The sequence below is a fragment of the Orcinus orca genome, chromosome 2 (genome assembly GCF_937001465.1).
Source record: "Orcinus orca chromosome 2, mOrcOrc1.1, whole genome shotgun sequence".
NCBI lineage: Eukaryota > Metazoa > Chordata > Mammalia > Artiodactyla > Delphinidae > Orcinus > Orcinus orca.
Genome location: NC_064560.1, coordinates 177018281 through 177041872, shown reverse-complemented (window position 1 = coordinate 177041872; position 23592 = coordinate 177018281). Strand labels below are relative to the sequence as shown.

At 48.2% G+C, this 23592-nt stretch overlaps 1 protein-coding gene across 8 annotated transcripts in view; it reads right to left on the bottom strand.

The window, feature by feature from the left end:
- NRXN3 (neurexin 3) overlaps positions 1-23592 on the bottom strand; it is a 1701263-nt gene that overhangs the window by 1625994 nt on the left and 51677 nt on the right. For all 8 annotated transcript variants that reach the window (XR_004479740.2, XM_033415363.2, XM_033415434.2 and 5 more), the window contains exon 2: positions 7371-8773. Coding sequence is in view for 7 of the 8 variants with exons in the window: in XM_033415363.2 (XP_033271254.1) it covers positions 7371-8079 (709 nt within the window). In the remaining variant the exon portion in view is untranslated. The remainder of the gene's footprint in view (positions 1-7370; positions 8774-23592) is intronic.

The following is a 23592-nucleotide window of genomic DNA, read 5'->3' as shown; positions in this document are numbered from 1 at the left end:
GAAGAATAAACAGAGAGAAAGGGAGTTTGGTTTTGTTATCTGGGAAGAGAGTCAGCAGGAGAGCAAGAAGTGTGAAAGGTTAATCCAGGAGCTCCACCTTTTACCACCAGCCCTGGGTGGGCTGCTGGACACTTCCTGGTACCTGGGAAACTAAAGGTAAGTCTGAAGAGGTCGTGCTGTCCAGCGATGCTCCAGTGTAGGGAAGCCGTGCTCCAACTCCCTTGGGACCCACAGGTCCATTCTTAGGCACTTCATTTCAAACCAGGGTCTTGAGGGTGGGAGTTGCATACTCATTCATTCATTCTCTCTCATTCTCTCACATCCTCTCTTTCTCTCTCCTGGGACTGACCAAGCTGATAGCCTCCTGCACCAGGAGTCTGACATTTTGCTTATCATCAGCAACCAGGGAGGCAATGACTGCTCCATTTCACGATGGAGACACAGGCCATTTATGTTCATGAAGGGAGCCTAGAAGCAGAAGTAAAATGCTGTGTTGAGGATCTGGGCTCTCAGGTCCCAGAGCCACCTGCCAAATAGGCAGCATCCAAGCTTGCCCTCATGCTGTCTACCCACAAGTCCCACGGCACCTTGCGTCTGGGGCTCCTCACTTATTCAGTGGGATGGTAAGGCCTGTCCTACCTACCTCATCGGGATGCCGTGGGGACCAGAACATCCCATTTGCAGGCAAAGAGTTCTGAATACAGTCCAAAGGGCACCACCATTGTCAGCGACCCATGCTCTTAGGCAGGGGCAAAATGGTGATGGGACTGGATTCTATACTTTCCTGAAATTCCCCTCCTTTTCTCTCTGCCACTTCTCAAACTGGGATGAAGGAAAATGGCAGAGGTGGGGGTAGCTCAACGGGTTTCCATGAAACCAAATCGACACATAATTCGTTCTTACACCCACCAGGCGGCTAACAGCCCAGAGTCAGGACTCATTCTCTCCCAGAGACTATACTGATAATTTTATATGTCTGATCTCGTTTCATGCTCTCAACAACTCCCTAACGTATGACTTCTTGTTATCCCTGCTTTGCTGCAAGGCAGGACAGCACAGTGGTTAAGAGTGTGGACTCTGAAGGCAGACTGTTTAGATACAAACTCCAGCCCTGCCTCTTGTGAGCTGTGTGACCTTGGGGGAATTACTTACCCTTTGTCCCTCAGCTTCCTTATCTACAAAATTAGAATAATGACAGCGTGTGGAGAGTGGTTCTGAGTGTTACAAGGGCTAATACAGAGCAGTCATGGAGTGAGTGCCCCGTGACTGTTAGCTGCTATTATTATTATTGTTGTTATTATTACTGTTAGATGCTATTATTATTATGATCGTTGTTGTTATTATTACTGATAAGGATGCTGAAGCTTCCAGAACCTTCTCCAAAGACAGACAACGTGTAAGTGGACAAGCCTAGATTTAAGTCCAGATCTTTTTCACTCCAGAAGCCATGTTCTTAACCACCAAACCTTGTTCAAGTTTTAAATTTCTCTGCTCCTCAGTTTCCTCATCTGTAAAATAGGGCTAGTTAATGATACCAACTGCACAGAAGCGCTGTGAGGATTAGACGAGACAATGCACCTCGGATGTCAGGCACATGGTGGTACTCAATAATAGCAATAATAACAGCATTATTATTTTTGTCTAAGAAGGGTACCTGACCTTCAGAGCCCTGCCCCAAAGCCGCTCTCACTCCAGTTCCACCTCTGGGGCCTCACTGTTCTGGACTCACAGCAGAGCCAGTGACTCCAGGGCAATAGGAGTCATCATGGGGGAGGGCACGTTAGTTCCATCCCCCAAGCACAGCCCACACCCCACCTCTTCTGCCCTGTGATGGAGGAAGAATACCTAGCTGAGGGCAGCTGCTCCAGGAACTGGAAACCTCTCCCGGACAGCCTGCAAAGAGAGATAGGGGACTCGATGATTAGATGATTAGCCCCCCAGCGCTGGGCCTGTGGTGTCTCATTACCAAATGCAAATGCAAGTTCACTGCTACTGGAAGGGTTCTGGCAGAATGCCTGCCCGACCCTCAACGCGGCTGAATATGGACCAAAGCATTACACAAGGCCCACCTACTTTGCAGCCAGCAGCTGGTGTGCAGGCTATGCGAAGGGAGAAGGCTGCTCTCACCCCACTGAAGGGGGGACTAGGAAGAAGGGTCTTATTTCTTTAAAGGAGGCAGAGATGCTATTGTGGAGGGGGAGGGGGGGCAGTAAAAAAATTGCTCTTCCCTCGCAGTTAAAAGAGGGATAATTGGAGCAAGTGGCAGGCGGCTGCTCTGCCATTTAGCATACAGCATACCCAGGAAATCTCACTGGGTAATCAGAAAGAGAGGAGGAGAAAGGAGCAATCAGACCCCTATTCAGGCTCGTTTAGCGACAGCCCCTGCTGGCTGGCTGGCTGGCTGGCTGGGCCGGTGGAGAGCTGGGCTGGTCCTAAAGCCCGAGTACCAGGTGGGAAATCAAGTCTCAGAAGCAGCAGTCCTCCCTGCTTCTGTGCTTCTGTCTCTCCACACCAGGGGGAAGGATTCTGAAAGGAGCTAGCCTTTACTCCTGATTACTTACTACTGCCTGCCCCCTCCTAGGCCATTCAGGGTTGACTTAGATTAGGAACAAAGCCACGTTCATATTCCGGCAGGAGGTGCAAGGGGGAGGCGGTGGGGAAATGACTGTATTTTTTACGCAAGTGCCCCAAACAGGAGGATCCAGCTGGGGCAATCACCCATACCTCAACTATAGCATCAATGTCTTTGGCTCTTGGTAAAGCCTCCGGGGCAAGCCCCTTCTCTTGGAACACCTTTCTGTCCTAGTTCTGGCTTTGAGAAATGGGGGAAGAGAGGCAAGATTCTCAGTAAAAAGTAAACGAATTGAAATTCACTTTCAGGAAGGCATACCAAGGCTAGGCAGTCGTGTGTTGAGCCATCAGTCAAACCAACCTGAGTAGGATGTCAGCTTCAGACAGCAGGAGGGATGGGGGATGGGAGGCTAGTGGGTACCACACAACCGCGTGCTTGTAATAAGACTGGCCACTATCACCCACACCCACAACCGTACTTCACTGTAGGATCCCAATACCTGAAAACTTAACAGCTGAGACTCAAAGCAAGCAGCTTTTTGGTCTGGGCACCTGCCCAAGTCAGCAGGAAAAGATAGCAGACAATGAACCAACTTTTTCTTTTCTTGCCAGCTGAAGAGGACCTCATGTCTCTTCACTGAATTAACCTAAAAACATGGACATACAAATGATATGTGACATAGGTAGACCCGTGTATTAAGATGTGAGAGTAGAGATCAACCTGGGAAAGCTTTCCCATCCTTCCTTGGCTCCACCCCACCTGCAACAGGCTGACTTCATGCTAAGTGAACTCTTTAGAGAATCTGGGACTGAAATGTATACACCTTGGCAGTGAATCAATTCTTCATGGCTGTAAGACTGTTGAGAAATTGCACATTCATAACTAAGGATGTTTTAAAAATAAACAATCAAGCTTAAACTCATTTCAAGGTAATGACAAACTCCCAATGACCCATGAGGGGGCTGCTCTCTGGAGGGCACTAGGGATACCTCTTTATTGCCCAGGGAGCTTCAGGGATGCCCAAAACAGGACAGACTGGACTAAACAGAAAAAGCCAGGTGAATATGATCCACCGCAGCTGGACTATATTCCAAACCAGATATGCATAATTTTAAAGTCGTTTAAAAAGATTAAAAGTCAACTCGAACAAATCTGAAGTTGAGAACCCAAACGTTTTATTGATAAATATCACACCTAGAAGTAAAAATCTGGGACCCCCTTCTCCCTCCATCATGTGCCAGAATGTTCAATGTGACTATTAATTGGTTTGGGAGTCTTGGAATGAAGTTGTCCCAAGTAGGCTGTGTGGAGTTCAGTCTGCAGCCAGAGCTAATAGCCTTTCGCCCCAGGAAACAGAAGATACTGTGTCCATAGCTCTTGCCCCTAAACCCAACTCTCCCACAGCAACCATCTCCGGTGTCTTGCGGGTCTTACCGAGAAAAGATACCCAACGAGGGATCAAAATAGCCCAAAGCAAATAGAAGAGATGGGCCCATCTGTGCGTTCTTCCTGGGGTGCAGCGTGGAGACATTCTGGAGCCACTGAGGCATGGAAAGCCAGACGGGCCGAGCAAACATCAATACTGCCAGCATGCTAGAAGCTAATGGACCGCAGAGAGCGCCTCCAACAGCCCCCGACCACATCCATCGGAAGCTGCAGGAGCCTTCCCAGCCCTTCCTACTCTTGAACTGCTAAAGCATGAAGCCCTCACACAGTCAAGGGCACGGCCCATCCTGCAAAGTGGGACGATCAGATGCCTGGTACACAGGACCCGCTGCTGGGACTAAGTCCCCTGGTTTCAGTTCTGCGACATTTGCAATTTAAAATGGGGGAGAGAGGAGGGAACAGATGCATCCTCACTACCCACTTTACACTATCTTTAGGGAAACGGGAAGGCGTTTATTTAGGCTATTGATCTTGTTTTATGCAGATCTGCTTGACCCTTAGCAGCTGTGATTTTTTTCCCCTTCATATTTTACAGGTGAGTTTTCCCTGCTTACTCTAAAACTCAACTGTGTGTGGAGAGAACGGGTATTTTCTAAAAGCCTAAAATGCATTTTTGTGATTGATTAGACATAATGACAATTACCAGGATCAACAGGCTTCAAGTCACCAACAATAAATTCTGGTACCTGTCCCAGCATCCATCCTCACGTCAAACTTTGCACTGCTCCAAACCAACCAAGTGTTAGTTACTACAGAGTTTATTTACTTTATTACGTATCAAGAGAATAAGGAAATATGCTGTGTGTCTGCCTTCTACAGACAGAGGTGTCAGTCCATAGCCACGAGATGATCTGAACCCTACAGAAAGAACTATTATTAAAATATACATATTGTATTTAGCTATTAAGAAATTGCCTATCATCTGCTCTGAAGAGATTCCTCTGGAGACCACACACACACACACACACACACACACACAACCGAACCAAAGGGAAAAAAAAAAGAGAGAGAGAGAGAGAGAGAGAGAAGAAATTGTATACATATACAGCATAGAGATTCTTCCTGCAGAAAAGTGCTGATCCAAACCTGCCCAGAGGAAATGAGTTCTTTTTAAACACAAAAAATGCAATCAGGGATAATCAGCAAGTTAACAACACACTTGCAAACACCCTGGTCCCTAGAAAGGAAGAATGCCGGCTTCCAAGGCAAATTCTGAGAACAGAACAGATCCTTTGGGTGAAGGAGAAAACAAGTGATCATGTCAGCATCTTCAGGCAGAACTTTCTCCAAAGCCAAGAAGCTTTGGAACTGCAGTCAGCTCCAGGAGGGACCTGCTTGTGATAAGTGCTTCAGTAACCACAGTCGCAAAGTGGCTTTGTGGGTTGGTGTTGCCTCTACCCCTCTTCCCCAACCCTTCTTCCAATGGGTTCAATGGGGAAAAACAGAAGCCAAAAAAGGATGAGATGCATGTCTTGCATCTCCCTCTCCTGCAGGCCACCCACAGGAAGGGAGGTATGATGTCCAGCCCAAAAAAGGAAAGAAGCACTCGAGGTAGCCCATACTTGACCTACAAGGAGGCTCCCAACAAGATCCCCAAAGTGTCCTAGTATCCAGCATGTATCACCTGTGAAATAAACTTTGTTTTTATTTTTTAAAAAAATGTGTAATACCTACTACTTGCTAAAATTCGTATCAACCACAACCTGCTTTAGGGATTGGGAAGTTCTGGGAAAGTTTGAGGAACACCTGCAGACACTGTTTATAATTACAAATCCCAAGGCAGTGGGGCATCACCTGAACGAAGAGATAATGGGAGTCACCACTAAGACACTCACCTGGCTGCACCTACCTGACTTCCCTTGACCTGTTGGTTTCCAACTTTAGCTGCAAAATGGAATCACCTGGGGAGCTTTAAAAATATACAAATGCTTGAACCCCGCCCCCTAGAGATTCTGAACGAATTGGTCTGGGGTGTGGCCTGAGAGTCTTTTTTTTTTTGCGGTACGCGGGCCTCTCACTGTTGTGGCCTCTGCCGTTGCGAAGCACAGGCTCCGGATGCGCAGGCTCAGCGGCCATGGCTCACGGGCCCAGCCGCTCCGCGGCATGTGGGATCTTCCCGGACCGGGGCACGAACCCGTGTCCCCTGCATCGGCAGGCGGACCCTCAACCACTGTGCCACCAGGGAAGCCCCTGAGAGTCTTTTAATTCCCCCAGGTGATCCTAACGGGCTACCAAGGCTGAAAGCCACATTCCACCACCTCCATGAAGAGACCAGCAGGGGACGGTGACACAAACATCTTTAAACAAACAGAGGGCTTAACTCTAAAAAGATAGGAGGGGATGTAACTTCCTTGTGTCTTCCTCATCCCAACCTCCCAACACACACACCCAAATGGTCACTTTGTCACTTCAACAGGTATTGAAATCTAGGCCTTCAGTGAGTCCAGGAATCTGGAATCTAAGTATTTGTCAAAGTAAAGTCTAGACCACTTTTCTCCTAATCCCAAATAGTCAGAATTTGGTGAAAAAGGTGAGGGCAGTCTAAGTCTCTGGGCATAAATCCCTCCTTCCCTCCCCCTGGGAAGTTGTAGTTGAACTTGGGAGGTTCTCCAAGGCCAGGCTGAGTATTGCCACCTCCCCTGGGGGCTTGGCTGGACAGTGCTCCTGTCTGTGCCTTCTCGCACCAGGAGAGGAGAGGACAGGAAAGAGGAAGCACACGTGGAAAATCCTAGTGCTGGAACAAGGAGGCGAGAAGTCCCATCCCCAGATGCCCTGTCCACCTGGTAGACACCTTCCATAAGATTGCAGGAGGAGGGGCACAGCTGAAGGGTTGGATTTACAGCAGGCCAAGTGTGCACCTGCAGTCCATCCATCTCCCGCATTTTTCTCTGCACAGGCATTCCTTATGTTAGGGACGATAAGGAAGAAGCGATGGGGAGTTTCCCATCTATCCCCAAGGATAGGGATCAGGAGGGACGGAGATAACCACTTTGCCCATTTCTGTCTGACTTCTCACCTTGGGCTCATCCTGCTAAGCTGCACTGCGGTGGAAGGAACTCAGCTGGGACACACATCCTGTAGTCTACTCTATCTAGCTTTTTGAGTACAGCCAAATATTTGCGTAAGGAGCCCATGGTTGAGTAGTCAGGATTCTCTGCTGCTGAGTTCTGATGGATTTTCCATTGAGAGCAAGCAAAGGATTTCTACCACCTCCTCAGGGAAAGGGACGCAATAATCTGACATGCAGCTAAAGATGCACTTCAATGATAGAGCTGGTTTCCGTCAGGGGTCTTGGTCCTTACCCAACCCAAGTGGGCCTCTAGCAATAGAGGAATAGGGAAGAGGGCCTTACCTTCTGAGCAGAGCTTGCCACCATAGCCGGTGGTAGAACAGTCACAGGTGGGGTGGCCATCCAGGAGGAAGCAGATCCCACCATTTTCACAGGGACGCTCACCACAGGGTCCCTCGGCATCCAACAGGACACCCTGGCTCCCCAGAAGCTGAGGCTCTGAGTTGCCATACTTGAGATCCAGGATTAATCCCTTGAAGCCGGCCATGGCCTGTACTCCATCAAGGGTCAGGGCAGAAGGTCGTATGTCTGCGGGGACTCCGCCGAGGAACAAGTCACTGACCACATCCATGTAGGGCCGCTGGGGCTGCAGCTCCCCAGACTGGCCCTCACCGTCAAGCACCAGCACAGTACGCAGGCGGTCACGGCTCACCATGAGGAAGTGCCAACTGCTGTCGTTCACCTGTTTGTTGGACAGCACGGCGGTCTCGGCACAGTCCATGCTGAAGCGGAGCTGCACGTGGCCATCCACCAGGGAGAGGCAGAGGAAGTCACAAACGCCGCCGTCGTCCAGGTAGAGGAGCAGCCCCGTGGAAACATTGGTCTTGAACTGGAAGCTCAGGTCACTGCGCGTGCTGGCATCCCAGCGGAGGTAGCGTGCCCACTGGTTAGGAAGGCCCATGAACTCAAGGCCCAGGCAGAGCCCCAGCAGGGACCCCAGCAGGACGCTTACCTTCAGGGTGAAGAAAACCGAGTGCATGGTGAAGCTCATCGTGGCTGCCGGGATCAAGCCCCGGAGGGGCAGACAGGCAGAGAACAGCCCTCGGGGGAAAATCCCCCTTTGCAGTAGAAGGGAGGGAGGAAGAGGAGATGGGTGGGGGACAGAGAACACACAAGGGGAAGGAGGCACACGCACAAAGATCAAGAGGGGGAGGAAGGAGGAAAGTGAACAAGACAGCCGCAGACGTGCTGCGGGCACACGAGCAAGAAACTCAATGAAGAGGGGAAAGACAGGGCAGCAGTAGAGGAGGACAGTCAGGTTGAGAAAGTGAGGGTGCAAAGTGTCTTTCTCCAAGAAAAGATCTCAGCTATCCATGTGGATCCGGAGGCCTTGATTCAAGGAGGAGAAAGTGCACGGCGGGTGGAAGCCTTCAACAATGCCGTCCTCCCGGTGGACCCCCAAACACCCCAGCCAGGGAGGCCGGGGAGAGGGCTGGGGTCAGGGGGGCCGTGATGGAGGAGAAGCGAGCAGTGAGGTGAGTCAGGTGAAAGGTAGAAACAGGACAAGGAACAGTCCTGAAGGTCTGCCTCCTAGCAGCAGGGGGCTGCGGGGAAGGGAGCAGCTGGAAGCTGAGTGTTCAGGCAGAGCAGGGCCGGGGGCAGAGTGGAAGCAGGCTCAGACTTCATGGTGCAGGCCAGAGGCAGTCCTGCCCATGACCTGCCTCCCAGGACTCCAGAGAAAAGACCTGCAGGATGAAGGGGAGGGTGGGGGAGAAGGAAACAAAGATTAGGGTCACATGTCAGGAAAAGACTGCATCCCATTTCACAAATATTGATGGAGTGCTGACTGCGAGCCAGGCTAGTCTAATGATTCCCACAGTGCTTGGTGCTCCAAACGGAAGGGAGGGCCCGGGGTCTTCCAGAGCCACATCAGAACCCCAAGCTCAGTTCCTAATGGTGCACTCAGTTTTTCCGTGTGCAAAAATAGTATAAAACCCCCAAAGCCATATCAGTACGCCTTTACAATATTCATATCACAGGGTCACTTAGACAAAATTTATTTTTAACATAAGTGCTAACATTTTATACACTCAAATACACACATACAATTTTAACTCGTTTACCTATTAAAAGACATGAACATGAAAATGACATTTTTATTTTTTAGATTTTTCTTTTTCAGTTTTGACAATCCAGTGTTTGGTGTAGGCAGCCTAAGACAGACCCTCACCTTTAAATTTTTGAGAGAAATATTTATAGGAATCAGTGAAAATAAATCAGAAGGTGAGTAATGAGCAAAAAACACTCATCTCTTAACTAAATGTTGGGGGAAAGGTCTTATTGAAAAAAATACGTGCTTTGAGCCTTAAAAAAAAAAAAAGAGGCTGAGTGAATCTTAGCTCTTGTATGTGGAACTTTGAGAAAATGTCTTAATCTATTTGAGTTTCTATTTTCTCATTTATAAAGTAGAGAAAATAAAAGACTTTTTCCAAGGTTGGAGAGAAGATTCAATGAGATCATGTATTGGAAGATTCTACCATGAGGCTACATACATAGTAGGTGAACAATAAACACTACCTTCTTTCCTTCCTTATTTCTAGGTAGGAAAGGACGAGAAGAAGTGTCTGTACGTGTGAGTGTGCACATGTCTGTGAAGTGGGGATAGCATATTAAGACACATTTTTTTAATTAAAAAAACTGCAGAATGGACAACAAGTGAACAGTTAAGGAATGTCACAGACCTAGCGCATATCATGCGTGTTTTATACTGATTGGAAATGCACCAGCACCCAGTCAAGGGGGTGATCTGGTCACATAGCGGAGTGGAGACTTCTGTGTTCACATGAAAGCAATGAGTGCAATTTCCAAGAGCTATGCAAGTTGCTGCCTATTAATAGGCATGTTTGATAATTCACCATGGTCTCTGTCAGACCACTGTCCACTATTTCTATAATGACCACATTAGCAAAGCTAGTTATTACCCCTGCTTTGAAGAGGCAAACACTGTTCCTTAAGCAGGAACAAACACCTGTTTCCCCTGAATAAGCAAGCCCAACCAAAAACAGGCTGATGAAATCCATCATGAGGAAAGCCTCTGTTGTATAAAAGGTCTTGTCCATGCAGTGTTTCCCAAAGTGTGGCATGGGCACCTCCAGGGGTGCAAGGGATGCTTACTAGAACATGGGCACAGCAGTGTGGAGGTGCCAACTCATGCGGAATGTGAGAAGCAACTATTAAAATTTCAGAAATTTTTGAGCTGGTTGATGACACTTTGGTAGCATGAAATCAACTATGCTAGGAATATTTACACCACAGAAATAGGCAAACATCACAAATCAGAGTCTGAGAAGATGAGATTTAAGGAAAGTCTTCAGAGAGGGTGAGAGAATTAGCCACATAAATATCTGGGGAGAATGTTCCAGAAGTAATAGTCAGTGCAAAGGCCTTAAGCCTGGAGCAGGCTGGTATGTTTGAAGAACAGCAAGGAGGCTGGTGCTCTTGGAGTGGAGTGAGTGGAAGACATGAAGCCAGAGGTGAGGTGGGTATCAGGCAGCTAGAGAATGAGTGATAACCTAGTCTCTAAGAACGTGATCGTTGTACGAGGTGAGTTATGCCAACCAAGGCAAAAGGCAACATCCCAGGGGAGAGAGGAGATGCTTGTCCCCAAAGAGGGCTTCTTCTGGTCCTAACATCTGCCATGTCTACATATTTTTTTCATCAAATTTTTGAAAAGGGGCCACTTTCAGGGAATGTGCTCGGAGGACAGCAGCTCCCCTGCCCCCTCCCCCTATCGTGCATCTGATCTAGAAGAGCGGGGAGCAAGGCAGGCATGAGCACGAAGCCTCTCCAGAGGAGTTTCCCAAGCCAGGAAATGTTAATGAGCTGGGGATGTAAAAATCACGTGGTATGTGATGGAGCCCACGGCGTGTGAGCCCCAGAGGCCTGGGCAAGTGTTTTCTCAGGGACGCCACCCTGGCTGCTGCACCTCCCTCTCCACTCCCTGTCCTGCCCGTTTAGACCAAGGCATGCAGCTCAAGCAAGGCCCAGGATCAGATGGCTAAAGCCAGTGGGACCCTCAGTGGGAGGCAAGGACATTCAGATGGAGGGCTCAGCGATCTGGATGAGCAGGGAGACGGGAATCCCTCTAAGTGGATAGATAGCTCCAGAAGCTTTCAGACTGGTCTAGATGTCAGCTCACCTCTGGGCCCCTGCAAGTCTCTTATGTGCTGCAGAAATTAAATGACTTGCTCAATTCAATCTAACTACTTATTGAGCTCCGATCTTTTCCAGCCACTCCTGGATCTAAGCAGAGTAAGACACGGTTCTCGCCTTCAGGGGCATCACAAAGTAGTGGGGGAAAGTGTACTTTAGAGACATAAAGCAGAGCGATAAAGAGTCCAGGCACTGGAAGCTCCGTGGGACGCAACCTGGGGGCACGGACTGCTTCACCATGGTGCTGCCACAGGGCCTTGGCATGGAGTGGGAGCTCAGGAAACATGTACAGGAAGAATGAACAGTAAAAACAGAAGCTGAAGAGCAGTGCTGAGGATCATCTGACTTCTGTCCCACGCGGCGGCCTCCACACCACCCCGCTTTGTACAATGACGGCAATCCTGCGCCTCCACACTCCCCTGGATGCCCACCTCAGATGACTCCTCAGGACAAAGCAGCACATGTCTGGTGATCTGGGGTAACCCACGAGTTAAGAACTAAGCTGCCCAGGACCACTTGCTGTGAGGAGGATCATGGGAATTTACCCAGCCTGCTTAGGGGTGACCACTCTATCCCGCCTGCTGAGCCTCCTCCATCAGATTGGCAGTCCTCCCCTCCAGCCCGGACCAGCACTGGAGATACTGACGTTCCCCTGCCTGCATCTTGGGGAGTCAAAAAGGCTAACCGAGGAAAACCAAGCTTTCTCTCCCACAGGCGCCAGGTAGAATCTGATTTCAGGACTGGTAACATCAGAATTGGGTTAATCTACACTTGACACCCTATGGTCTGCCCACATTCTCTCCTAAAGCCCTTCCATTTCTTTCTTGGACTGTGGACATTTCCGTGGCCTCTAGAAAATTGCCACAGTGGCCCAGCCAAAAGCTAGAGATGACCTTACATTTAATATCACAGGCCTCGAGCCAGCTGCCCCAGGCATTTACCCTTTGGCCTTCTCTAACCCTCTGGCAGGGCTGTGCGAGGCTCAAGAAATGGGAAAATGGGAGCCAGGGAGTGCTCTCTACCGGGTAGGCCAACTGCTACCCTCTCCTGAGCCACAGGAGGACGCAGGCAGCCACACATGCAGGTGGTTTGCTCCAGTGCCCACATGGAGGGCCCAGACTGGTGCAGAAGCTCAAAATGCTTGTCTACTGTGTGAGAATCCAGCAGGAGAGGGAAAGTGAGTGACATTATCTAATTGCCAGCTAATTTACATAATTATTAAATGGCATACTCCTTATGGGGGGTTCACATCTTTGCAAACGTCTCACGATCCAGCTGCTTAGGAGGCAGCGGGGCCCTCACACAACTCCGACACATGGGCTATTTGCCATCGGCACAGCTCAGGAGATCTGGCTGCCATGTGCCTTTCCACCTCCCCCCCTACAGCTCCTCTGTTCCCTTGACAGACTCAGAGGAAAGTGGGGCCTGTGTCTAGAACCACGGTCAGTGGGAACGAGATTACTGTCCTCAGTGCCTCAGACTGGGCTTGCCAGTTCTTCCTCTAGAACAGCGGTCCCTAACCTTTTGGCACCAGGGACTGGTTTCACGGAAGACAATTTTTCCACAGACCGGGGCAGGGGGGATGGTTTTGGGCTGATTCAAGCGCATTACATTTATTGTGCACTTTATTTCTATTATTATTACATTGTAATATGTAATGAAATAATTATACAACTCACCGTAATGCAGAATCAGTGGGAGCCCTGAGCTCGTTGTCACTTGCCACCCACTGATAGGGTTTTGATATGAGTCTGCAAGCAACTGATTTATTATGGTCTCTGTGCAGTCAGACCTCTCTGCTAACAATCATCTGTAGTTGCAGCCGCTCCCCAGCACTGGCGTCACCACCTCAGCTCCACCTCAGATCATCAAGCGTTAGATTTTCACAGGGAGCACGCAACCTAGATCCCTCGCATGCGCAGTTCACAGTAGGGCTCCCGTTCCTATGAGAATCTAATGCTGCCCCCGATCTGACAGGACGCGGAGCTCAGGCGGTAACGCGAGCGAAGCGGAGCGGCTGTAAATACAGATGAAGCTTCGCTTGCTGGCCCGCTGCTCACCTCCTGCTGTGTGGCCTGGTTCCTAACAGGCCACGGACCGGGACTGGTCTGTGGCCCAGGGTTTGGGGACCCCCTGCTCTGGAACTTCTCATCAGCATCCTTCTTATGTCCCTCATCAGGACCAGAAAGTCCCTATAATGGCTCTCTGTTGGTTCTACTGGCCTCTCTTTCACCATACCTTTTGCCCCCCTTTGAAGGTAAAATGATTTTCACCACCAATCTGAGTCCAGGTCATTTAGGTGGGCTTCATCCCAACCCCAGATCTTGTGACCCAAGTTAGCCAATTAGGACATTCCAATCTCCTGCCATAGTGATTAGTTTAAAGATGGGTCTGTCAACCAAACTGAGTCAAACTGGAGTTCACTCTGGAACTTTTTCTGGAATTATTGGGAGAAGGGCCCTCTTTTTTTACCTCATTGTCAAACAACTATAGTGAAATCCAGAATTGATAAGAGATACCATTGTTACTATTCAAGATAATCTTGTCTAATAATGAAGACAACAAAGAAGTATAGCCGAGAGATGGATTTCTAGTGATGTTTTAGCACCTAAATGTAGCCAGACCTGAAGCCCAATGGATCCTGGGACTTTCATTACATGAACCAAAACTTTCTTTTTTCTCCTTGCTTAAGTAAGTTTTAGTTGGGTTGTGACCAAGAGTCCTGACTGATACACTCCTAATACTAAACCTTAAAAAATTACTGTCATTGGGCTTCCCTGGTGGCGCAGTGGTTGAGAGTCCGCCTGCCGATGCAGGGGACCCGGGTTCGTGCCCCAGTCCGGGAAGATCCCACATGCCGTGGAGCGGCTGGGCCCGTGAGCCATGGCCGCTGAGCCTGCGTGTCCGGAGCCTGCGCTCCGCAATGGGAGAGGCCACAACAGTGAGAGGCCTGCGTACAGCAAAAAAAAAAAAAAAAAAAAAAATACTGTCGTTGACACATCAACAGAAGCTTTCCTTTCATATGGCCACTCATACCTGGCAGGACTCCCTGTGACTTGAGAGACATGTCAGATGTCGCACCCCTACCACCAATGCTCTACACCCCTCTTGCCCATGTCCCTGGGCATGCTCTATCCCCAGGTGCTTTGGAGGGGGATGCAGGCTCATCCTTGCACAACAGCCTCAGAGATTCACTCTGTCAACTAAACTATGCCCCTCTTGACACTACACCACTAAGGCAGCCCCTCACACTCATTACTCTCTATCTTAACTCAACAGCAAAGGCTCTACTGCAGGCGGGGGGGTGGGGTGGGGGCGGTGGGATGGGAGGGTGAAGGCATGAATTCCCTCCGAAATATGAAAGTAGTTCAGGGTAGGGATGCAGAGCATGGGCTTCGGCGTCAGGCAGGGCTGTATTTAAACACAGACTGTCATTACTATAGCTATTTAGCCTTGGGCAACTCTCTGAGTCTTTGATTCATCTGAGAGAGAGAGAAAGAGAGAGAGAGAATGATAATACCTATCTCATAGGGTAGTTTTGGACTTTATTAACTTTTAAAATGCACAGAGGTACAACTACTTTTGGAAAACTGCATGGCAATAGCTACTAAAGCTAAATATTTTTGTCCCATGACTCCATAATTCCCCTCCTAGGTATACACCAGCAGAAATGCTTACCTATGTCCAACCCAAGACATGCACAAAAATCTTCATAACAACATTAGCCATAATAGCCAAAACCTAGAAAATAACCCAATGTCCATCTGCGGTAGAATGGAATAGAAAACTGTCATCTATTCATGCAAAATGCCATACAGCACTGAGAATGATTGGTCTTCAGAGAGCCACATGGATGCATCTCACAGAAGAGCACATATTCTTTCTTTTTTTTTTTTTTTTTTTTTTTTTTGCGGTACGCGGGCCTCTCACTGTTGTGGCCTCTCCCGTTGCGGAGCACAGGCTCCGGACGCGCAGGCTCAGTGGCCATGGCTCACGGGCCCAGCCGCTCCGCGGCCTGTGGGATCTTCCCGGACTGGGGCACGAACCCATGTCCCCTGCATCGGCAGGTGGACTCTCAACCACTGTGCCACCAGGGAAGCCCTTCTTTTTTTTTTTTTTTAACATCTTTATTGGAGTGTAATTGCTGTACAATGGTGTGTCAGTTTCTGCTTTATAACAAACTGAATCAGCTATACATATACATATATCTCCATATCTCCTCCCTCTTGCGTCTCCCTCCCACCCTCCCTATCCCACCCCTCTAGGTGGTCACAAAGCACGGAGCTGATCTCCCTGTGCTATGCGGCTGCTTCCCACTAGCTATCTATTTTACATTTGGTGGTGTATATATGTCCATGCCACTCTCTCACTTAGTCCCAGCTTACCCTTCCCCCTCCCTGTGTCAGTCTCTAAGGTCCAAACAGAACACAGGCATTAGCGTAAGTGCCCATTTCAGGGAGGTTAAACCCATGGGCTCTGGAGCCAGATCTCCTGAGTGCAAATCCCAGATGTACCACTTGCTACCTGTGTAACCTGGAGCAAGTCACTTATCTTCTCTGAGCCTCAGCTGCCTCATCTGTAAAATGGAGTTAACAGTGAGTTACCATGGAAGGGCACTTAATAAGGGTAAAGCCCTTAGAGAGCAGTGCTCGGCACAGGTAAGTACTGAGTGAATGCTAGCTACCGCTGCTGCCGCTGCCTCTACTTGCCCTTGATGCTTGTATTTCCTCCTAGCAGCATGGCTGACGTTGGTGCCTCAACTGGCCTGCTCGGGGAGAGTAACATGGACAGATGGACATCTTTTAAACTTCATCCCAATGACACAGACAATGGTAAGAGTCACATCTGAGTCTTTGTGTGAGGAACCTTTGGAGGTACAGGGGTGTTTGGACATACAGAGGCAACTCGACAGTAGCAAGAGCAATCTTCAGGGGCCTGAGGCAGTCTTAAATTGGAAGGGAGATCCCACAGGCTCTCTCAAGGACAGAGTTTCTGTCTAGTGAATGGAAGTTCTAGAAAGAGTATTTGTGTCTTTATCTTACACACAGACCACCTTCAGATGAAGTGGGCTACCCCGTCACTGGAGATATCCCGGAAGAGACTGGAAACCCTTTGGCGTTGCATGTCCAGTACTAAATAGGTCTTTGCATGAAGTGCAATAGAGTCCAGAAGAACAAAAGATGACTCTGGCCCAGTGTGGTCAGGGAAGAATTCTCAGTGGAGGGGGAACTTAATGGAAACTTGAAGGATACGAGGCATAGGCAACTGAGGAAAAGTCTGCTGTGGGGAAAAGACCGCTAGACCGGAGTCAGAACGAGGCTCTGTCTTTCCACTAACTGTGGGTCAAGTGACCTTATGGGAAACTCTATGATCTATCCAATTTTTATTTCTTCTCTTGTAAATTAGGGAAAACAATGAATCCACCTTCCAGGATGTCGTGAACTCCTAAGGAGGTAAAGACTACACAACGTAAGGTGATAATCATGCCTTCTTATTGTCATGCCTGACAATCCTTTAAGGTTCATACTGAAAGCAACTCATGGCATTAGTCTCTGCCCCTCCTATCACTTTTACTCCATCCTAAGGGTGTCCTGAGTTTTCTAGTGTGCAAAACGCAACCACGACAAACGCTTCCCCACAGACGACAGAACTCAGGCCTTGCAAGGTGCCGACAGGCTTTCCAGCATCCTAGGTGCAGCTAGGAACTCAAGAGGCTGTGGTCATTCCCTCATTCATCCTCCTCCCTCCCCCGTCCCCTCCTCTCCCAGACAGCGGGCCTCCCAGTCCGGAGTTCCAAGCCATGGGCTGGGAAGCCATCTGGCTGCTGGGAGAGTTAATAATTTATAGTGAAGATAATCACCCTTCAAGATCCTCGCCTCTTGGGACCATTAAAAAGGATTCCATTGAGAGTCAGTGAGTTCTTTACATGAGGGGACAGGGAGAAGGGGAGAGGGGAGGGCTGGATGCGGGGAGGAAACGGGGAAGAGAAAGGGAGGGAAAAATCAACTAGGTGCTCAGCTGCTCTCCCCCTAACTGAGGCAGGGGAGAGGGAAATCATTCAGTTCAGGAAGACAATCTTATCCAGCTTGCGCAGCACCAGCCCAGAAAGAGTGCAATTTACAGCCTTTTCTCCTAGCCAACGCTCTCTACACAAAGAGAAAAAAATCAAACATGCAAGAGATGCAGAGAGAGATGCAGACAAGAGGAAACAAGCCTGCCCAGCAGTCATGTCTGCTGTTCTCGTTCCAGGGCACAGTAAGGCCCCCACTGTGCTAACTACTCCCATTACTTGACAAATTCTCCATTAACAAGCAAGCGGTGCCAGAGCTGACGGGGGCAAAGCAGAAGGACTCACCGGGGCTCTGCACAGACTCGAGATGCGCAGACCCAGACCCGTGAGTCCCCAGCTTCATTACGGGGCAAACGCAGGGCCTGACACAGCCCATCTGTGGGGTGAACCTTGGAGGCGTGAGGTGCAGGCTACGCTTCCTGCAGTGTGATGCGATGGCTGAGGGTAGAGGAGCATGTGCGGGCAGGGACAGGGAATGCCATCTCTAGGAAGGATTACAGCGGGAGTGTGGACTGAGCCTGGGGGTCTGGGGCAGGCTAAGGATAGCCTCTAAGAAGGAGGCAGAGCTGATCAGTGGGTTCAGGACCAAGGCAATGGCAACTTGGTCCTCCCGTGATTCTGGAAAGCCGCACTGTTCTCCCAGCACACACATCTTACAAAAGAGAAGCGGCACCCACAGCAAGCACTCCTATCACACGCACTCTGTGCAAGGCATACACCAAGTATCTTACACTCTAAGAAGTAGTCACTATTATTATTCCTATTTTATAGATGAGTAAACTGAGACCCCCCCAAGAGATCAAATAATTTTCGCAGAGTCACACAGCTAATAAGGGGCAAAACCAGGTCTGGCTCCAAAATCCATGCCGCGGCCCTGCCATCTCCTCTTCTCCACACTCAGGCTGCCCAGGGTTCCCTGACTCTGTGTCAGGACATTCCAGTCCTGGCCCAGAGAGCCAAGATCTCAAAGGGGAGTGCTCTGGCTACACTCTGATCAATTTAACTATACCAATGATTCCCTCTCCCCAGACCATGTACCAGCCTCCTAACAGGTCTCCCTGCTTCCATCCTTGCCCCTTATGGGATATCTTCTACACAGTAGTCAGAGTGAGTGACCTTGTAAAGTGGAAGTCATTATTTCCTTATTCAAAATCCTCCAATAATTTCTCTACATACTCAGAATGAAATCCAACATCCTCCCTGTGGCCTACAAGACCCTACATGGTCTGGCCCCCAGGCCACCTCTCCAATCTCATCTACTACTTCTCATCTCCTTACTTACTGGGCCTCAGACATGCTGCCTCTTTGGAGTTTGCAGAATTCACCGAGTACAGTTTAACCTCAGAGCCTTTGCGTGGGCTGTTCCCACTGCCTGGACTGCCCTTCCCCAAACCTTCTCACGTTCCACTCCCTCTCCTCCAGATCTCCACTCCAGCATCTCCTCTTTCTAAAATAGCTTTGGGGTACCAGTTAGCACTCTCCAGTCTTCTCACCTTCCATCTTTGTGGGGAAACTGTGTGACTCCTTATCTTCCCATCCTATCTGTTGCCTAGGAATTGAAAAGGAGATGCAGGTACTGCCAAGAAACAACCAGACCTTAGCGCCGACCCTTCCCAGGAAGTCATCGCCTGAGAGAGGGAGGTGGCCAGAGGAAAGGGATCTAAATCAGAAAAGTGTTTTTGTCAGATGAGCATCCCTGTCAGTGGCTGAGGAGGCCTGGGCAGGGCACAGTGACCCAATGACCGCATCTGTTGCAACACCCCCAGATCCCACTGGTCACTGTCCCCACTGCCAATTCCCACAGACTATGAATTGTTGCCAACCCTCATAGTCTGTCCTGCAGAGAGGCATAAACATGTGAGGGAGAAAGAGAAGAAAGGAAGACAGTGGCAAGGAAAAGACACAGCTAGGGGGCACTCTTGGGACTCTCCCAGATCAGGGCAAGTTATTAGCAGCTTACAAGCTTTGCAGGAATGTGGGTATGGTGCCTGGCACACAGTGAGTCACAGATAAATGTTTGCTGAGATAAATGTTTGCTGACTCAACTAAGGTGAGGAAGCAAATGGAAGTTAGAAGAATTCAAGAGAGAGACTTCTGGGTCAGACCACTGGCAGACCAGGTCTAGTATCTCATTCCCGACAATATAATAGGTACTGCTGCCGCCCCACACCCCCGAAGATGAAGAACGTCAGAGCTCGAGAAGACAGTGAAGATCACCTGATTCAAACCCTTCATTCTAGGCGGGGGAGGGAGGAAGGACCCTGGGGATGGTCAAGCTAGTGTCCAAGATCTCACAACTGGGCAGTGCCAAAGTGACACTAGACCCCAGGGATCTGGACCCTTTGTCCAGGGATCTTTCCATGAGACCAGTGGCTTTCCTTTCTTAGGTCACTGAGACACTTATTTCTTCCAAAAGAAGAAGTAATGCATCAAAACCCAAAATATGACAGTGAAAAGCAGAGTTGCTCTGTAGAAGTGGGAGGTGAAAGCTCCCTTTCCCCCACCTTGACTTCCAGAGTGGTTCTCAAGATTGTATCATCAAAACCTCTAGAGTCCTAAAGGGCAGTTTCAAAACCACTGTACCATACCAGCCTCAACATAGAAAGGGCTATCCCTCAGATCTCCTACTTTCCCCTCCAAAAGCTACAAAGAGACTGTCATTTACACAAATCTCTCTTGAACAGATTTGCCTTTTCATTCGTACTAGCTTGGGACTGAGTCTTACAACTTTGCATCTCTTACAGTTGCTAGCATCCGTGAATACTCATGAGAAGGACACATTCCTTGAGTTTACCACCCTCTGCATGAAATGGGTCTGCCTATTATTTGTCCTGAGTTTCTCCCCAGTCAATTTCAAGCAGTGTCCCTGCCCTCTGCCCTGGTATTCTGAGGTTTGGTTAAGAGCTAGACTCTGAAGTCAGACAGAACCAGATTCTGATCCCAGCTCACCACTTAGGAGCTATGTAAACTTTGGCAGGTACTTAATTCCTCTGAACCTCAGTGTTCTCATCTGTAAAACAGGAGAGGTAATACTAGTTGCTAAAGGTTTGCTGTGAGGATTCAGGGGCAGTGGGGGTGTGCACACAAAGCTCCTAGCAGAAACTGGCCCACAGCAAGCATTCAATAACTGTTAGCCGTTACCATCACCATCATTGCTATTTCTCTGCTGGCCTTATGCACATAATAATTCTGGTGTTAATGACCAAAATTCTTCACCTCTCTCTATCTCTAGGCACTTTACCATCTAACATTACTGCACCCAACCCTTGACACCAAGCTCAGACATGTGACTTGCTTTGGCGGAATGGGATGTTAGCAAACATGACATGAGCAGAGGCTTGGAAAGTAATTTTACCTTTTCTTATGGCTCACCCTTGCTCCTCTGCCATGAGACCATGCCTAAGCTCACCTCCTAGAGGATGAGACATGGAAAAGGGAAGTGAGTCATCGCAGAGAGCCCCAATCCTGAGGCAGCTAAGGAAACAACGTCCAAGTTCTTAGCTCCAGATTTACTGTGAGCCCTTAACATGGAACCTCCGATTCTATGAACCCCATGATATGGTCCAACCTCAACAGCTTCAGTGTCACTGCCTTTTCTGAAGGACATCACCACAGAGAAGCAAAAGGTGGGAGCCTTGTGAGGGCCGAAGCTAGGTGGTGTGTAAAGTCAGTGGATCAGCACAGCTTCTGTACGCTGGGAGCAGAGAACGTAAAACCAGCAATGGAAACCGCCATACATATGGAAACCGCCATACATAACACATGGAAACCGCCATACGTAACACGCATGGAGCAAACAAATAGGTACTAAGTCCCTATAGCAATGACCTCATAAGGTTCATTAAAAGTACTATGCACTAATGTGTGTAGAGTACCTCAGAGTTTACAAAACACTCTCGTCTTACCTTCATAGTGACAAGATGTCAATTTTTTCAACTCTCTTTTACATATGAAGCAAGTGAAGCTCAGAGAGATAACGTGGTTTGTTCAGGTTCACAGAACCAGTAAGTGATGTAACTGAATCTTAAATTCAGGCCCTTGAACAGTAAGTCCTATGTTTCTATCATTATGTCACACTGATTAGCATTAGATCATTATTTCTGGGATCTGTTAGATAAGGAAAGTGAATACATGAATCCTCCCTTCACAGGTCCGCAGTACACTTCACTAATCAATCATAGAAACTTTCTATTAAGCCAGATGGAGCCTCCGACTCCCTCTCAAACCAACGGTCAAAGCATATACTACCCATACATCAGTCACACCATAACATTTGAAGTGAAACCTCTGGGCTTACCCTGCAGTAATTAAACACACTGGATGGCACTCAATGGACTCACCTATGCCAGACTTTGTCTTATAACAGATAGTGACTTATTACCTAATGACGAACTTTTCATCTAGGTTACCAATCCAAAATGTGCAATCATTCAAACACAGTTTTCATTATCCTCAAAAGGTAGAAAGTTCCCATGACATCTTTCTCTACAAAGTTCTAGGTTTAACTTAATAGTAAAAATACCTTGAAGTTTCTAAAATAAAAAATCAGTGTCACTTTCAAACTCATGGCTCAAAAAATTAACTAGTCTATCAACATGACTTCAACTTTAGGGCTCATTGAATAATTCTGTAATATTTAAGGTCTTTTGTTTATGATACATTATTATATAATCAGGACTACCTGTAATTTTGCATTAATTTTCCCAATTTACTTATTAGTACCCATTTATATCTTAGCTTTAAAAAATGTGCTATGTTTGAAAGGTAACAAAATTACACCTCTTCTGTAAAATATCCTATAACTCCATCTCTCTAAGCCAGAATGGGCTTTTGTTATTCTAAACTAAGGAAGTCTTTTTATAAACAGAAAGGTGAGTGCCTAAGAGACAGTGACCAGAGGGAGCTGAGAAGTCACAATCTTCACTTCATTCAACAAACCCCCAATAAATACCTGCTACTTACCAGGCACCACGTAAGGCCCTGACTCCCAAAGATCCCAGCCACTTAGGGAGTGAGGGGAGATAAACGTGCAAGCAACAGTCATAATGGGAGGTGATGGTACTTTAATAAAAATGTACAACTGTTACATGAGCACAAAAGATGGAGCCAATGACTAGCCAAGAGGGAGAAGATTTTTGAGCTGCACTTCAAAGAATGAGGGTTTTTGCTAGACCAAGCCATGGGGGTGGTATGCCAGCAGAGGGAAAGGCATGAATGAAGGCAGGGAAAAGTTAAAGATCGTGGGATACTCAGGAAGTAATCAGAAGTTCTATTTGGCTGGGATGTAGGGTGGGTGGGAGGTAAGAGTGGGGAAAAATGTAAAGCTCGAGAGCCGTGCTGGAGGCAGAGTTCCAAAGGGCTTGGATGCCAAGCTCAAGAGACCTTGGGGACCCACTGAGAGACTTTAAACAGAGGGAACGATGGGATAAAGTCTGCATTTTAGATGGTGTGGGAACTAGTTTTAAAAGGAATACATGAAGACACAGAGAAACCAATTAAGAGGTCATTGCTCTTATCCAGAAGACAGGGAAAGATCCTGAACTTGATCCCTATACCTAGTTCTTAACCATCCATGGCCATACCCCACATACCTGAACAGCCAGGTTGATCCAATACCCGAGACGACATCCTATCCATGTAGATAATCCAAAAGAGGGAGAAAGTAGCTAATAGTCCCTGTTCTAGACTCCGTGCTTTCCCTTGGAACTGCCTGATTTTCAGAATTCCTGACTCTATCTTGACATGTCCAGACCTCTCAACCTCTGGTCACATGCCTACACAACCAAGTGCTTTTGTCCTCAAGCCTCCAGATAGATAGTTATTTGATGCCTCAAATCCTCCCTGGGGTGCAGGGTGCTCAGGGGTGAGCCAGGGCTGCTCTAGGAATAGTGGACTAAAATAGAAGCTTAGCAGGTACGACCCAGTTCTGAAACCTGAACACCCACCTCCAACATCATCAGGACAAAGGATGACCACATGTCTGAACCCACTGGGTGCTCTAAAAGGAAGCCAACCCCATCCTGAGCACAGAAAAAGAAAAAAAGAACACATTAAGTCTGGTGCAAGTGTGCCTATGAAGGTGGGATAGGGATGGCCTTCAGAAGAAATTCTACAAGGATTAGTCCACCAGAATTAGCCTAAACCCACATTCCCTAAAGTGTGCTCCTTAGAAAACCAATCCTATGAGATGCTCTAAAAACAAAAAGAAAAAGAAAGAAAAGTCTTCATGGTCAAATACGTTTCAGAAACATTGCTATTGACAGAATGTTTGTCAATTTTCAT